Source organism: Fulmarus glacialis, unplaced genomic scaffold, assembly GCF_000690835.1.
Source record: "Fulmarus glacialis isolate BGI_N327 unplaced genomic scaffold, ASM69083v1 scaffold4775, whole genome shotgun sequence".
Classification (NCBI taxonomy): domain Eukaryota; kingdom Metazoa; phylum Chordata; class Aves; order Procellariiformes; family Procellariidae; genus Fulmarus; species Fulmarus glacialis.
The window spans coordinates 37,574-54,230 of record NW_009214790.1 but is presented as its reverse complement, the minus strand read 5'-3'; the positions used below and the strand labels follow the sequence as shown (position 1 = coordinate 54,230).

The 16,657-nt window shown below is 40.9% G+C and overlaps 1 protein-coding gene across 1 annotated transcript in view; it reads left to right on the top strand.

Moving 5' to 3' along the window:
• Positions 1 to 1,990: 1,990 nt before the first annotated feature.
• The window catches only part of PSMD1 (proteasome (prosome, macropain) 26S subunit, non-ATPase, 1), a gene marked incomplete at both ends in the record, with an annotated part of 50,318 nt that continues 35,651 nt past the window's right edge, over positions 1,991 to 16,657 (top strand). Inside the window, 15 exons of the mRNA XM_009578690.1 lie at positions 1,991 to 2,034; positions 3,107 to 3,180; positions 3,430 to 3,599; positions 4,373 to 4,578; positions 5,851 to 5,994; positions 6,833 to 7,059; positions 8,492 to 8,552; positions 10,256 to 10,384; positions 11,557 to 11,645; positions 12,320 to 12,398; positions 13,197 to 13,370; positions 14,326 to 14,437; positions 15,097 to 15,293; positions 15,868 to 15,963; positions 16,512 to 16,576. Coding sequence (XP_009576985.1) covers positions 1,991 to 2,034; positions 3,107 to 3,180; positions 3,430 to 3,599; positions 4,373 to 4,578; positions 5,851 to 5,994; positions 6,833 to 7,059; positions 8,492 to 8,552; positions 10,256 to 10,384; positions 11,557 to 11,645; positions 12,320 to 12,398; positions 13,197 to 13,370; positions 14,326 to 14,437; positions 15,097 to 15,293; positions 15,868 to 15,963; positions 16,512 to 16,576 — 1,867 coding nt within the window. The remainder of the gene's footprint in view (positions 2,035 to 3,106; positions 3,181 to 3,429; positions 3,600 to 4,372; positions 4,579 to 5,850; positions 5,995 to 6,832; positions 7,060 to 8,491; positions 8,553 to 10,255; positions 10,385 to 11,556; positions 11,646 to 12,319; positions 12,399 to 13,196; positions 13,371 to 14,325; positions 14,438 to 15,096; positions 15,294 to 15,867; positions 15,964 to 16,511; positions 16,577 to 16,657) is intronic.

The following is a 16,657-nucleotide window of genomic DNA, read 5'->3' as shown; positions in this document are numbered from 1 at the left end:
AACGTGAATACCGCATAGGAGGTATAGAACTGGTGGGCAGTGGGGGTTTGTAGGAGGTACGGCAGAGAATGAGGAAGGGGGAAGAGGCAGACTTGAACTTTGGAGGGGGTCAGAAATGCAAATGCCTTGCAGAGGAAAAGCCAGCCTAAAGAGTCCAGGCTAATGAAGCGTGTGAGGAATTAGATGTTAAACACTGTTTCTGGATCTACTGAGAACTTCATAGTGTAAGAAAATATGACAAGTATTTCCAAAAGTACTCAGGCCAGAAATTAATATGTGACTGGCTGTGGCTTTGTGAGAGAAACAGTGCAGAGGATAATAGTCTGCAAGTAGCTTTCTTCTTCTGAACCCTTTGCTTTATGTTTAAGTCTTATTTTAATTGAGGAGAAGGAGGAGTTCATTTCAAAGGGGTTTTAAAAAGGTAGAAACAGTATGTTGAATAGGAGTGAGATGGCTTCCTCCTGATAGATCAGGTAAATGCAGGAGCTTATTTTGGGGGAAGAAAAAAAAAAAATCATACATTTGGAGTAGAGTTGCAGAAAACAGCTGGAAGGAGCGCTATGCGGTGGGCTACTGAGCCTGCCTTCCTTGCGAAGGGCCACATTAGTGCTTCTTCAGTTGTTGTTACTGATGGACAAGTGTCTAACTTGGTTTTAAAAAATCCCTGATAATGGAGATTCTACAGCCTTGTTAGACAAAGTGAATAACTGTTTTACTGTCGGAAAACTTTTCTTATTATCACACCTCAATCTTTGAAGCTCCAAATAAAGCTTGGTCTTACTATTCCTGTTCATATCTGACACAAAGATCAGATTATTCTCTTTCTGCTGGCAGCTGCCCTGTACACGTGTGAACTCTGTACCCTTCCCAGATTTCCGTAGACTAACCAATTACAGACCTCCAGTCAACCTTCGTAAGTCCCGATTGCTAGACCTTTTTGTTCTTGTTGCTCAGTTCTGAACACCCTGGTTTGCTCATAACTCTTAAAACATGGTGCCCAGCACTGGACACAGTGGTCTGACTCAGGTGTGTCGGTGCCAAGCAGAGGGAGGGATTGCCTCACATATCTGCCAAGAAACGCTCTCACTTACGCAACTCAGTGTGAAGTTTGGGTTCTCTGCCTCGCACTGCAGCCATATGATATTATCGATCATGTTTCATCTTAATCCACTGTACTATTCAAATTCCTTTCTATATTTGTACATTTTAGTTTTGACCTGCACACTCTCCTTTTAGATTTGCCAAGATATTTTGAAAGCCCAGTTCAGCCTTACAGTAGGCTTGCTGGCCTTTCCAATTTGATGTCTTATTTAGATTTAAAAAGGCTACCAATCTGTACAACAGATAAAAGATTAAAAGCAGTGAATTATGTTGGACTTTGATCACACCCTATTCCAACCCTTTCAATTGCATCTTTGCAGTCTGACAATGAAACCATCTATAACCATTCTTCAGATTAAGCTCCCTAAATAACTATGAACCTCTCTTTCAGTTATGTCAGTTAAACAATATTTCTGTAGCTGTTTGTACAAATGTTCTGGGGCAGCGTCAGGAGTCTTGCTAAAGCTGCGAGATATGGCATCTTCTCTTAGCCATGAGGCCTGTTTCCTTGGCATGAAAAAAGTTAGGATGTTTTGACATGATCTTCTTTATGCCCCTTGGGGAAGTGGGAAGTGACTTGCTAGAAAGCAGTCAGCAAACTAATGATGGAGCTGGAAGTAAATCCCAGATTCTTTGCGTTCCTGTCTAATATGTTTTCCTCTAAGAAGGATCACCTTTTATAGACAGCGTACCTGTTCAGTTATAAATTCTGAACTATTTTGTATCATATTTAATACAAACTTGCATCTGATCTTTGAATTTTGATACTGAAGATTTTAAACCAGCATTTCAGAGACAGCCTTCTTTCCTGTTCTGTTGGGTTTGAACTAAATAACATGTTCACTTTTGAAACAGAGAGTCCAAAACTGACTATGATCTTGTTTTGCAGCTGGAATTATCTCTCTTCTGGATGAAGAAGAGCCACAGCTCAAGGTAAGCTCTTACATCTGGGAGCAAATAATAGCAAATGCATTATGTTGAGAGCTTAAAATCAGAAATGAGTGGATCTCAATAATTAATCGTTGGACAGCAACAGGTGGGCCCCAAATCATATCTAGCCTGAAAGCTGAAAGGAAGGGCTTAAATAACATGATAACAGATGGCAAACTTCCTTGTTTTGAACATGGATCAAACCGGAGCTTCACATGCAAAGATCTCTATTCACCAAAGCTCCCAGCTCTCTGATGAGGGGCTTTGTTACTTAAAAGTGTTCCAGAGGCTGCATTTTGGCTACATAAAATTCAAAGCTGAAGAACGTTTCAAGTTTTTAGCATAATTTAAGTAATGTAAAACAAAATGACAGTTACAGTTTTCACTTGGAAAAAAAAAATCACAATAGTAGTAGTAGAAGAAAACAGCAACAGAAACTTTAAGTCCACAGAGTATATGAAACCATAGGACAACACCAAACACTTAGAGAAGTGGTGTATTGATGATGCTTGCTAGTTACTTGAACAGCTAATATAGCCCCTTTTAGGAGGAGGAGGTGCATCTTGTAATGTTTGTAATCCCCTAAATGTTTTGCTTGGAAACAGACATAGGTGGTGATAGATCCCAAGGAGCCCTGCTTTTGTTCTGAACTGATTACAAGTGGGCTGATTCTAGTCCAGATATTGTTTATCTGCTAAAGTACTGTGTCCAAATAAATAGAGTTGGCTGGCATAGACCACAGGCCAATTCTATGTGTCACACGAAGGTTGCCACAAAGACTTTGAAAGCTTTGTATTTTAAGGAATTTCACCTATCAGTCATTTTAGCCGGTCATTCATCACAAAGAAGCCATGGGAAGGAACATCAGGGTTGTCTTACCTGTTAAATGAACAGCCCTTTATTTGCAAAGGACTTGCAAAGATTAGTGAATGCTTGCAAAGATCTTTTAAAATAGAATTTGCTGTTGAAATGGGTCCGTGTTTATGATATCAGTCTTAGGTGGTACTTCATTTTTACTGGGGAGAGGTAATAAATGCATTTTTAATATAATATAACTTTTTATATTTTTTTGTAGGAGTTTGCTCTTCATAAGTTGAATGCTGTTGTCAATGACTTCTGGGCGGAAATATCTGAGTCAGTGGACAAAATGTAAGAGAAGACAGTTATTACTTCAGGGTGTGCTGCTTAAAAAGAATATGAGATATGAAGTGGATGTAGTTCTGGTTGCTTGATATGGGCTAATACAGCATCTAGCTCCGTATTTTCTGGAAAGCACTAATCTAAGTGGATGTGGGGTTGGAGCTGTAGTCCCAAAGATGCAAGTTTGATCAAGCTGTCATGTGGCCTTAAAGAGAACTGAGCACACAGAGCTGATGCTCTTCTCTCTCTTCTTTGCAGTGAAGTTCTCTATGAAGATGAGGGCTTTCGGAGCCGGCAGTTTGCTGCTCTAGTTGCTTCTAAAGTTTTTTACCACCTGGGAGCTTTTGAGGAATCACTGAACTATGCCCTGGGAGCAGGTGACCTCTTCAATGTCAATGACAACTCGGAATATGTGGAGACGATCATTGGTAAACAACTGTTGCTGCAAAAGAAAAGCTCTTGTGTTGTCAAAACTACTGTAACTTTGAGGTTTTACTTGCTTTGGGATTCTGTAATGGAACTGACTTAGGGTTTCTGGCATTTTTTTCCTATTCTTAACCCTTTTTCTTATTGCGAATTCCTAATAGGAAAGTTGCTTTGGTTGTTTATTGCCCTTTCTCTCATTTGTGTGCTAATGTTATTATCAATTTCAGCATAACTTTGGAAATAATCGGCTAATTAGTATAGCTGCACACCTAACTGAGGGGTACAGGTTTTTTTTATCACCCTTAACAAGATAACAAGTCAGATGTTGAATGCATGTGTAATTTGAATGTTTTTTAAAAGTCTCGTCTGCTGGTATCACTTACCTTGTACAGCATATCATGGACCAGGACTGACTTTCAGTCTCCCCAGCTAGTGCTTACAGTGGAGCTAGGAAGTCTGCTACTGCTGTTTCCTCATTTATTTAAAATATCATGCCACTTGAACGAAGATCATTCCTTGGTTCCACTTTAAAAATATCTACTTGGTTTCAGCACTAAAATCACAGTTTGTTAGGAGAGAATATAAGTATCTTCCACTACTATCTGTATATGACTACACAAATAGTTCTTGTGCCTCACCTTTGTGTAGTTTCCCATATGCTGTATTTGCTGATAGAATGTGTGCATGCACATACTGGTCTCTTCATTTGTAAAAAAACTGCAAACATCTAGGAAGTTGACCTTTTCCCCCGTATATTTGTTCAATATCTTTTCAGCAAAATGTATCGACCACTATACCAAGCAGTGTGTGGAGAATGCGGAGCTGCCGGAAGGGGAGAAGAAACCTGTCGATGAAAGGCTAGAAGGCATAGTGAACAAAATGTTCCAGCGGTGCTTGGATGACCACAAGTACAAGCAGGCCATTGGCATTGCTCTAGAGACACGCAGGCTGGACATCTTTGAGAAAACCATCCTTGAATCGGTATGTGCAAGAGAGGAGGTGCACGTAGCTAGTCTCTTCCAGGTATAGATCCAGAAGTGAAGTGCAAGATCCATGTTGCTATGGAACTTCCCTGTTTTGTATGAACAGAATAAAAGATAAAACTCAGGGGTGTTTGGTTCAACATGTTCATGGAAGGCGGAGCCACTCAGGGCTATCAAGTACAGAGAGACACCTACCTTTAAGAAATCTCTGAGCTGCAAGTTGCTGGGAGAATATTCCCAGGAAGCCTGGCTATTTGCCCTCTTCTTAAGGTATTCCCTGTCAGCTACTAGTAGAGATACGATAGTGGACTAGGCAGACCTCTTTTATTTTGTTGTGCCTGTCATCTGCTGTAATTCACTGTGGGAAGGGATCCTTAGGGCTAAGTAAGTGATTTATTTATGGCAGACAAAACAAAAAAATCCGATAGTTGGGTGAGCTGCTCTAATTTTCAGTAAGTGGCTGTGTGCAGTCTTAGCCTGCCCTGACTGCCAGGCAGTACAGTCTGGCTTTAACATCTTTCACTGAGGGTTTAAGGTAAGTCGTTAGTAATGGCAGTAAGAGAAGCTTGCCTGTTTTCATTTGCAGCAGCTCAGCAGTTGTGTGTGATCTTGTTATGCTGCAGTATCTCAATCATATGCCAGACACGTGGTTTAAATCCTTTAAATTTTACGACTTTTCTTTTTACAGCTTTCCCATATTTTTGGATGTCTCCCATTTCTTTATACAGGAATGATAATCATAAGGCGTCCATCTTGCTTACTCTGTTCTGTTTGCTGTCCTATACATATACTAACTTAATTGCCCATTATAAATCCCTCATTTCAAATTACCTTTCTGAAGTCTAGTAACCAAATCTGTTTCTCAGTCTCTAGCAAGAAATAGGTGTGTTGGGGATCTTTTCTTGGTGCATGGTTTGTTTTGCTGATATTCTATGTTAGTGCAGTGAATTTCACTGCCTTCGAGAATGATTATTCAAACCAGAAAGGTGAAGAAGGGGAAATAGGTATTGAACTTTTAAATGAATCTTTTGCATCTTTTAGCTACTGAATTAAATATTGGTCCTGTACATTTTTGGTAGTATTTTTTTCTTTAAACTGCAATACACCTACATATAAGCTTTTCTAAAAATAGGAAAGGAAGCTGTGAAGGCTTATATGTGCATGTCTTTTGCTCTGCTTTTTAAAATAGAAAGGAGGTAGCTTTATTTTAATTTCTAAACCCTGCTTGTCAGTCCAAAGCCAGACCTGATATCCCTGAATTTTGTTGCAGAACGATGTGCCTGGGATGCTAGCCTACAGCTTGAAGCTCTGTATGTCTTTGATGCAGAATAAACAGTTCCGTAATAAAGTCTTGAGAGTTCTAGTTAAAATCTACATGAATCTGGAGAAACCAGACTTCATCAATGTGTGCCAGGTAAATTTCTGAGTGATGTTTAAAGGTCAATCAAAAGTTACTCTTCTTTAGATGTATTTGAGTTGACATCTACCTGATCTCTGTTTTTTATTCAGTTAAATGAAATATCTTTTCCTGGTCGTGTGCTTCAAATATATATCAAAGTGAGATCAATTTGAAAAAGAGATGCAAATATTGTACATTTGGTCAATTTATAAAGAAAGAAACACGTTCAAAGGCAGTTTGGGGACACAGACAACTCCGACAGAATATTTCGAGCCTATGTAGGGAGTATCGGATGGTAGGTTCACAGCTTGGAATTGTATTTATTCCTCCAAGAACATTTACAGTGCTTTGGTTTTTGGTAGGCTATAGTCTGAAAGTGTTTAGACAACCAGTTATGAAGTTACTCAGATGTTCTCAGGCCTTTGCCAATCTTGGTATGCCATGTACATGTGACTCAGGAGTGTTATGCCTGTTCCATTTTAGCCAAGACATCCCTACAAAATGACTGATGCTTCTTTAATGTGCTTTTGAAATTTCTGTGTTTAGTAGGACAACATTGTCAGTTTCCAAAGATAAAGCAGCAGAAATAGGAAGGCTTGAATGATGTGTCTTGAATTTGTAATACTTGGTCTTGTTGTTAAACTGACCTATGAAAACTCTTCAAAGATTTCTGTTATCTCCTATGAGAGAGAGAGAATTTTTCTTTCTTTGAAGGGGTGTTCTGTGGAAGCAGCAGATGAGGGAGTGGGGAAAATGGAGTGTGGCCTTGGGTGGTGTTGCTTTTTCATTCTGAAGTATATAATGTCTTCTCCTGATTTTTTTTTTTTTCTGTTCTTCCCTTCCTCCCGCTCAGTGCCTGATATTTCTGGATGACCCACAGGCTGTGAGCGACATCTTGGAAAAACTGGTGAAGGAAGATAACCTTCTCATGGCCTACCAAATTTGCTTTGATCTGTACGAAAGTGCTAGCCAGCAGTTTTTGTCTTCTGTGATCCAGAATCTCCGCACGGTTGGCACTCCCATTGCCTCCGTGCCTGGATCCACCAACACCGGCACCGTCCCTGGATTGGAGAAAGACAGGTGGGGAGATTGGCTTGAGAAGAGGTGTAATTTTTCGGTTACAGTCCTGCTCTGATGGAGCCTCCTGTTCTGTGTGTCCATGCCCGTTACAAGCAATCGAGTTACTTCCCTTCATTTAAGTCAGGGTAATAGACAAGACATGCTATTTCCTCAGGGCAAAATTATGTATTACCAGAATCCACTGTTGTTTGAAAGAATGCATTTTCCTTTGCAGTTGAGGTAAGCATGGTGCAGTTACTGTGGCTCAGCTAATGAGCAGTAGTTCATTAAGCCATAGTGTGAATCGTTCGGGAACACTCTGATGTTGTGTGGTCTTTGCAGCAACTTGTAAAGCCAAGGAAAGGGAGAGTTCAAGCAAAAAGCTCATCGCAGCTATGTGCAAGTTTGGTTTCACATCATAGCTTGTGATCTGCTACCTGCTTGTGGGAAGAGTGAGCTCAGATGATACTGTAGTGTTAGAGACCCTTTTGTACTTGCAGTTAAAAAGAGCTAGTTCAAGTCTAGTCTGAGTTTTGTTAAAGTCCTGACGTTTAAAACTGGATCTTAGCTGCAAGAAGCTGCTGTTAAGAAAACCAAAGTCGGCACTAACCATACCATCTTCTTTATTTCTTCTTTTGATGGCTTACAGGTAATTGACATAGATAGTTTTGTTTTAAACCTCTGTTTTTAGAGGATTGGCCAAGCTATGTTAAGGCTGCTGCCCAGCTTGGGGGCAGCATGGAAGAAGTTGGTGCTCCATCTGCTCTTTAATCACCAGAGCTGTCATGTCTGTACACAACCTGATCCCTGCACTGTCTTTGATAGTGTGTGGTGGAGAACACTGCCTAGGTCAAGGCTGGTTAAATATAAGGGCTTATGCAGCTGTGAGAAACTGGGTCTAAATTCTTTTGAATCAGTGATACAGGCATAGCAAGCATTCTCCTCTCTTCTTTTCCAGTGAAATAAAAGGAAAGGCACAGAATAATTTATAAGTCAGCCTGTGAAGCATTAGGACAAGGTGCTAACAACAGCTTAATATGTTTCATTTCCATTTCAACACTCTAGTATCCATCCTAATTGTGATGAGCTCAAGGCTTCTGGGTGAGGATGTAATTATCCTTGCTGCCTTGTTTGTTGACCTTGTTTTCTTACCTGTCTCTGCCTGTTCATTCCGTACAAGCATCTCTATTTTTGTTGTCTCTATAGATGGAATAAGAGGGTGGGGTTTTACAGGCCTTTGTCTTCAAGTTCCCGGAAAATTGAATTGGGGAGGAGTTTGCTTCTCAGCAGTGACCTCCAGATAGTCAGCCCTTGTCCTGTCAAAGTCCTGTTTCCAGACGTCATCTCCAAATCCCAGGCTACTTTTTCAGAACAGCATTCAGCCATAATTATAGTGCTTGACTAGTTACAAGTCATGAACTGGGTTGCATTTTTCATTTTTATTTTATTTCAGTGATGCAATGGAAGCAGAAGAGAAACCAGGAAGCACTTGTGCGGGGAAGTCTGCAGAAATTGTAAGTGCCATTTCCAAAATATGCCTTGCTTAGTTTTTCTTATGTGTTCTCTTTGCATCTCTGGGGTTGCTAAATTGGTTTGGCTAATGAAGAATGGAATTCCACTTCTGTCTTGCTTGGAGACAAGGTGACAGATGATCTCTGAGGACCAAATATCTGACAGATACTTGTTCAGTTCAGATACTGAAAGTTGGGGGAGAGTGGGAAGTAAGTAGATTTCAGTGGGAATTACTGAGCCTCAAAAAAGAGGACAGAAGGATCTGGCTCACATGTTTGCTTTTTGTTGATATTGGAATAATTAACTCTTTCCAGAATAAAGGGCCTGAAATTCAACTGCTGCTGAGAACCTTAATTGATGAATTAGCTTGATGCATTTTTTTCTTCTTCTTCTGAAATCCAGCTGTAGTTCTGGCTGGATAGAACTGATGCTGTTCTGCAGGAATGGCACGAGGGGATGCTGACGTAATGTAGTTTCTTTTTCATGAAGGAGGAAGGTGTTGCCTCTGGCTAGCATGGTGGCTGTGTTGCTGGGCCAGCTGGTTTGAATCTTTTTGTTTAGTTCCTTTTCCCAAATATTGGAGAAAGTGAGTTCAGCATGTAGAATAGCTAATGCAATTGTGACACTTCTAATGCTGAGGAAACAAAATGCTACTAGAGAGGAAAGTAAAACCCAGGACAAGTTTTTTTTTTTCCTTTTTCCCCATGGTGCACGTTTGCAAACTAGACTTGGGAATCTGAGAGATTCTTGCAGATCACTTAAAAATTCATCAAGGGCAAACAGAGGTGTTTTCTTAAAATTATATTCCACAAGGAAAACAAAAGAGGTCGAGTTTCTTGCCCCATCAAGGAACCTGTAAACAGTGCTTTTGTGCAGGAAAGGTGTCTTGAATCAGTTTCTGCTGCGTTGGCATGGCTGACTGTGCCAAGGGACAAGTACATAAAAATGATCTGTGTGGCCAGAAAGGTTTTTGAGTTTAATCTTCCACAATTCAGAACGCTGATTACAAAGAAATAATTGTAGGGGATTAGTTTAAGGGCTGAACTACTCATGCTTGGCTGGTCTCTGACCAGCTAACAATGTCAGCACAAAGAGCTGCGATGTACTTTTCACCCTGCTCAGAAGGGACTTCAGCTGGAACTTAATCTGTGGAAACTGTTCCATCGTGAGGAAGAAGGAGGCTTTCTCAAATAGCTCTGGAAGATTAATGTATTAGAGATTCCTAGTTCTGCTAGCCTTTGTTCCTAATAAAGCTTGTAGCTCATAAGAATGATGCTGCAGCTCAGCAGGGTCATGCAAAGTGTTGTGGCTTTGTGGTGCTCTCCGTTAAACCTTCTGTGGAAATACAGGTTCACATTTATAAAAGTGGTTGCCTCTTGCAGGAGACTCATTGTATCTGTAAGGCCAAACAGCGGCTTGCAGAATATCAGGTGTCACTCATATCCTTTTGCTTTCAGAGAAAGAATACATTTCTTTTCAAAGAGTCTCTTCTCCCACCTGGACTGTTGTTCACAAAGGGGCTTGAATATCTGGGAGGTTTGGGCTTGTGCAGCAAGGGCAGAAACAATGTCCTTTTAGTCCTAAAACCTGATAGATTTTGGAATATGGTGATGGGAATGTACCAGAGTGGCTTCTCATGAACTGTATTTTAACAGAGCCGTAGTTGGGTTCTCATGTTTTTTCCTCTTTTTACTTGTATGTGAAGAACCCAGAGCCTAAGGACCAGATCTCAAAAATGATTAAAATTTTAAGTGGGGAAATGGCCATTGAGTTACATTTGCAGTTTTTAATACGAAACAACAATACAGACCTCATGATCCTCAAAAACACAAAGGTAAGAGGCTTTGTTAGATATGGTTGTCTTGGATTCATCTGATTCATCTGTGATTGTTTTGACCACGTTGCTGTTATTTTACAACATCATCTTATGTTTTAGCATGGCCTCCTTGGGTTTTGAGGATATAAATCTGTGTTTTAGTCATAATAAATTAACATTTAAAACTTGAACCTGTGAGGCTGAAGAAGAGCTGATTACACCCAAAGAAGGCCATATAATCAGATTGTTTCAACTTCCAGCTAGTATGACCTAATGACAGGCTGCTATTAGCTTTTTTTTTTTCCCCCCCCTGCCGATTGGTTATAGAAACTAATCCTTTTCTCGCCCCTTTTTTTCGTGGGTTTGTTTTCCATCTGGTCAGTAAGATGGACGAACTCGCCCTCCAGCTCCATGGCTGATCCATTGCAAATGCTGCTGGTTGGGGAGCCAGGACTGTAGGTTACAGTATGTTCGTGTCTTGGTTGAGGTATTACGTGAGACCACACCTTCAGCTTGGCTAAAGAAATCCTGATACATGCTCAGAGACTAATATTTCCACATTGAAGACAAAACAGATCAGATATTGTAATGTAGGCAGTGCTAGTGAATTGCGTAACCGGTTTTGTTTTGGAAGGTGTTACTCAAGGGCGGGCAAATGAAAACTTACAGGTAAATTAGACTCGCTTAAGCTAAATGATAACTAGAAACCATAGGAGAAGTTTTTTATACGTGATACAAGATGCACATCATCAGCAAAAATGGTAGGGGATGCTTGTCAGTGGGCTCATCTATTTCAGGAGGCACTTCAAATGTATTGGAAAATCTTTTCCATCTGCTGGTTAAGTGCCTGGGAGTGATCCTGCATGGTGTTCCAGGGATGGCTTGAAAATAGCAGCAGCACACGCTCTGCAGTGCTCAGTTCTGGGAACCAAAAGGGGGGGTTCTTCAGTTAAGCTGCAACTGATGTAATCACATCTCTGACAGAAACTCACGGAAAGGATTGGTTTGCGCTGGAAAGATGGGTTGAGGATATGTTAGAATGTATTAACGATCTATTAACTTTGATTAAAGGGAAATTGCCAGTTAAATTGAGCATAATTACAATCCATTTTTCTAGTGTACTGGCAAGCATGTTTAGCGACCCAGGGCATATCTTTTGCTGACTGGTGAGAGTGTTTTTGTTCTTTCAGGATGCAGTGCGGAATTCCGTGTGTCATACAGCAACGGTTATAGCAAACTCCTTTATGCATTGTGGTACAACCAGTGACCAGTTCCTCAGGTAAATCTATGACAAGGAAGCTCCACTGTCTTTTAGAGCTGTTTGAACAACACTGTTGCCCTGCTTAGCTTGATACTTCCAAAAGGGTGGCTGCAGAACTCTGATGGGCTTAGAGAAGAATAAACAAAAGGTCTGAAAACTAATGTGGAGGCAGAGGGAAGAAACTGGAATTGTTTCCTTTTCTCTATCCTCACAAATTGGCTTTATTTGACCGCTAACCGTATGAGCAATTTGGAGGGTAGAGATCTGGAATTTCTGTTCTCTTTGTTTACTAGTTAGAGAATTTCTGAGATGATGTATCTTTTTTGGTAGAGACTGACAGTGCTGAATGACTCTTGGAAGGAAAATATCAGAGCTAACCTTACCAGGGACTTGAGGAAAGCTCCAGAAACTCTGCTGGAGTTTCTCCCAGAGAGTTGATGGGCTGCATATTGAGCAGTTGTTCTCCATCTTTCACTGAGATCACCAGTATCTAGAAGCTTGACTACAACCATCCAAAAATCAGGGCTGATGAAGGGGAGAGAGGCATAAAGTGGAAATGGGGTTAGCCTTCTTGCCTTCTGGGGCTGCTTTCTGGTTTGAAAGCAGTCTTTAGCACTGTGAAACCCTGCTTGCAGGATGCGGAACGGGCTGTATGAAAAACTTTGTATAACCTTTCTCTTTTTGTCTTCCAGAGACAATTTGGAGTGGCTGGCCAGGGCCACTAACTGGGCTAAGTTTACTGCTACTGCCAGCTTGGGTGTTATACACAAGGTAACGTTGCATTCATTTCCCTCTGTTCAATATAAATGCTTGACTTGTTAACACTTAAAACATTGAAATTGAGATTCTGAATGACTGCACTCCAGTTTACCTAGTCTATTGCAAAGCACAGCTGTAACATAGTTTGTGTCTTTGCACTAAAGAAAAGCTGTGCTTTATCAAGTCCATCTCGTCTAATATCCAATGTAGTTTATGGCATGTTTTGCTGAGCATCAAAAAGGTGGTAGGGTAACGTGGCTCAAGGAGACAGTCTTCTTCCTAGCTCTTCCCTTCCTTTGTGAGTTGAACAAAGTCTAGCTATTCAAATTACAGGTGTATATTTCTCAAGTGGTTTTGGGACAGTACCAAAGGCCTTACTATAGTAAGTTTCAGTAAGTTTGAATGGTGACCTAAGGAGCGGTCATTTTCTTCAAATTCATTCACAGGGAGGGTATATTTAAAGCTGTTTTGAGATAGCAAAAAGTCTTTGTAATTGTTTTGTGTGCCTCAGCCCTCATTAAAGTGCTCTAGTGAATAAATTGGTGTAGCTTCAGGCCAAATTTTTCCTGATTTAGATCAGTGACCAGGTGATTGACGAATACGCGTGTATTGTGGTTAATAAAACCCCAGTACAGAAGGATTCTTTGCTGATTGTATAGCACTGAAAGGCTGATTTTTGTGGAGAAAGTAATGGCTATAACATGTTTTCTCCTGACTTGTTTAAATATTATCATGAGGTGTTTGCATCCACTGTTTTTTCACCTTTCACTTCCCATTGTCTTCCCTTCCTGCTGGACACTGGACATACAGGGTCATGAGAAAGAAGCATTACAGCTAATGGCAACATACCTACCCAAGGACACCTCCCCAGGGTCAGCCTACCAGGAAGGTGGAGGTCTCTATGCCTTGGGTCTCATTCATGCTAACCATGGTGGGGACATCATTGACTATTTGCTGAACCAGCTGAAGAATGCCAGTAATGATGTATGTACTGGGTTCAGTAATGAACCTTTGTTTTGTTGGGAATATCCAGAAGGGTGCTGGCTGGTTTAGAAGTGGGGGTTAGAGGTAACCAAGACCATGGCAGTAGTGTGATACTTACACCTTAAATATAAAGTTTGGTTTTAACAGTCTGTTGCTCAAGGTTTAGGTAATATTTTTAGGAAATTCTTACATATTTGGCAGTGAATCTAGCTTCATCTTTCTTACTACTTGTATAGCTACTTTGTTTTGCTAGTGGACCTGCAGTATTCAGGCGTTGTTATTGCTTATGGCTTAGCTGTCAAAGGAATAAGCCACAGAATGCTTCTGCTGCCCTGTAGGTTTAATGGATCTTATACAAAAAGAAGTGTTTTACTTTACCACTTACTGTTTGTAGACTTACATGAAAAGTCTCTTTTTAAGTTAGGAATAGATTAGTATTTTCCCACCATGTTCCCTTCTTCTCTTTCGGGAATTTCAGACTACTGCTTTAAAAATTCTGTGAAGGGATCCCACTCATCTTACTGCAAATGTACTGCCTTTCCGCTATCCGTTGTTAGAACAAAAGAGGATGTAGAGTGTTTAAGTGGGTACTGATTTACCTTTCTATTCAAAAGCTATTACTAGGCAGCAATTTTTATACATGACACAGATTTATGGTTTTACGTAAATCACTCAGTAGGGAAAAAGACCTTAAAGGTTATTGTGTTTTGTGTAAAGCTTCTGATACTCATTGTTTATGGGCTTTTGAACTGCTGTTTCTATTCTATTTTCTGGCTCTTTCATCAGAGTTACTGCCTGAGACGGTGAAAGTGGTATTTCTAACAGGTCAAGAGATCATTTTGGGTGGTTTGGGGCTAAAAGTTTGCAGCTTTATACTGATGGAAAGTTGTCTACTTCAGCTGAAGCCATATTGTTCCCTGTTTTATGATGACTGAACTTGCATATGCTTCTCTAGATTGTCCGACATGGTGGCAGCCTGGGTTTGGGTCTGGCTGCCATGGGGACAGCACGTCAAGATGTGTACGATTTGCTGAAAACAAATCTGTACCAGGATGATGCAGTGACAGGTAAATGTTCTGCTTTCAAAGCAAATAACAATCTGAGGCCTTATCAGGCATCTGGGTGTTTTGGGGTTTGATATTCCACCTCCCCCCCCCGCCCCCAGGTTTTCTGTTAGCAGTATAGATCGCTTCTAGGTTGCCTTAGCTGCGTTTTATTTACTGACCTTTTCCTGGTCAGCATGGTTCTTTAGCTATGTGGCAGTAATGCTCGGAGGTCCTGTCAGGACTAGTCTGTGGCACTATGCCAAATATTGATAAGACATGCTAGGTCTTTAAACAGTCCCTTATTTTGCTCTATTCTTTCCTTTGTCATACGCTTTTTATTCAGTGTGGTTGATCTCCAAAGCCATGTGCCCTTTTTGGCTGAGAGATAGGCTTGGAGAAACTTGTGGGGGCTACTGCTGCATTGGCAGGGGTTCACAGGAAAATATCTCAGCAGCTCTTGGCCCAAAGAACAGAAAATTGAACTTGGTAGGGAAGAGCACTAAGTTGTGGTTGGTAGGTTATCATTACAAGCACATTTGGCCATGGATAATGGGGTTGTTGGGCATGGTGATGTCCAGAAGTGATCTGTTGGCCTACATCTTGTGTGATTCTCTGAATATAATATTTACTGCTTTTGGGAATAGAGTTTGCTTGATTTTTTGCTTTTCTGTGCTGTGCAGGTGAGGCAGCTGGCCTGGCATTGGGATTGGTTATGTTGGGATCTAAAAATGCTCAGGCTATTGAGGACATGGTTGGCTACGCACAGGAAACCCAGCATGAAAAGATTTTGCGAGGCCTTGCGGTTGGAATTGCTCTGGTCATGTACGGGAGGATGGAGGAGGCAGATGCTCTCATTGAGAGTCTCTGCAGAGATAAGGTAAGTTTAGCTGTGACTTAATCCCGGGCCTTTTGTTACATGGGTGACCTTCCTGTCCTTTTGTGAAATCTCCAGCTATGGTGGGTTGGCTGTTTCGAACCAGGGAAGTTCTTACATAATGGGGCAGTTTCACAGGTTGCTTCACTCTGTCAAAAATACAAGACAACAGTGCTTAGTTGTGTATTTCTCTAGCCTCATACTCAGTCTCCATAGTCCTGTGAGCAGCAACAAGGAGCAGAACAGGGTGTAATGGTTAAAAACAGACGAGGCTCGCTGTAGGTGGGTCATTCTCAAGGATCTAGTAGTGGTCAATAGCAGATAGTGAATAAGAAGCAGAATCACACATCTGCCTGATACTCTCTTTGGCAGCCTGTGGCATAGCAACTTTCTGTCCCCTTGAAATTGGTAATGACAACCCGGCTTTGGTGATTGTCCTGTTACTCATCCCTAATAAACAATTAAGCAGTGAGGCTACCTGTGTGCAGATTCCAGGCCAAGACTGGAACAGATTTAAAGTCAGAATTACTGAGTCCCTGTTTGGATGGATATTAAATATTGATGCTTTCTCTTCCAGGATCCAATTCTCCGTCGTTCTGGCATGTACACTGTTGCTATGGCATACTGTGGCTCAGGGAACAACAAGGCTATCAGACGCCTACTGCATGTGGCTGTAAGTACTGTGGGCTTAGGAGCATATAGCAAGAAATTTGTGGTGAGAAAGTAAGCACATCACTTTGACAGGCTTTGTGTCTGCAGTGTTAATGTTCTTGTCCAAATTGGAGATTGTGAAGTGATGAAAGCTTTCCTTAATACTATGAGTAGAAATAACAGGATCTTCTGACATTAGGATAAGTAGACTTTCAGCAAGAGAATATTCAACCTGGTATCACAAAAAAGGAACCTATTAAAAAATAAAACATGATCCTGAAGTAGTTGGTAATGCGTTTGCAGTGAATAGTCTGTGTAATGATGGGCTGGGGAAAAAAAAACAACTTAAGCTGTAAAAGATGAGGTCTGCCTGCTCTTTGATAGGCTTGCAGTCACAGTATATGAACAAGGGTGAGGCTGTTTCAGCTAAGGCTGAACATGATTGTTAACTTTCTTTCTCTATAATCCTGTATTCTTGATTAACTTGTGTGCCTGACACCTCGCCTGAAATGTTGCAGAGTCCTCAAGTGTTTTAATTATATTCTGAATGTCCTGGTTTCTGTTTTGTAGGTGAGTGATGTGAATGATGACGTGAGGCGGGCAGCTGTTGAATCACTTGGTTTCATTCTGTTCAGGTACGATATCTTCCTGGTCGCTTCTACAGCCTTCAATGTGATGTCTGTTACATTTTCAGGAAATGTGTACGTTATTGCTTT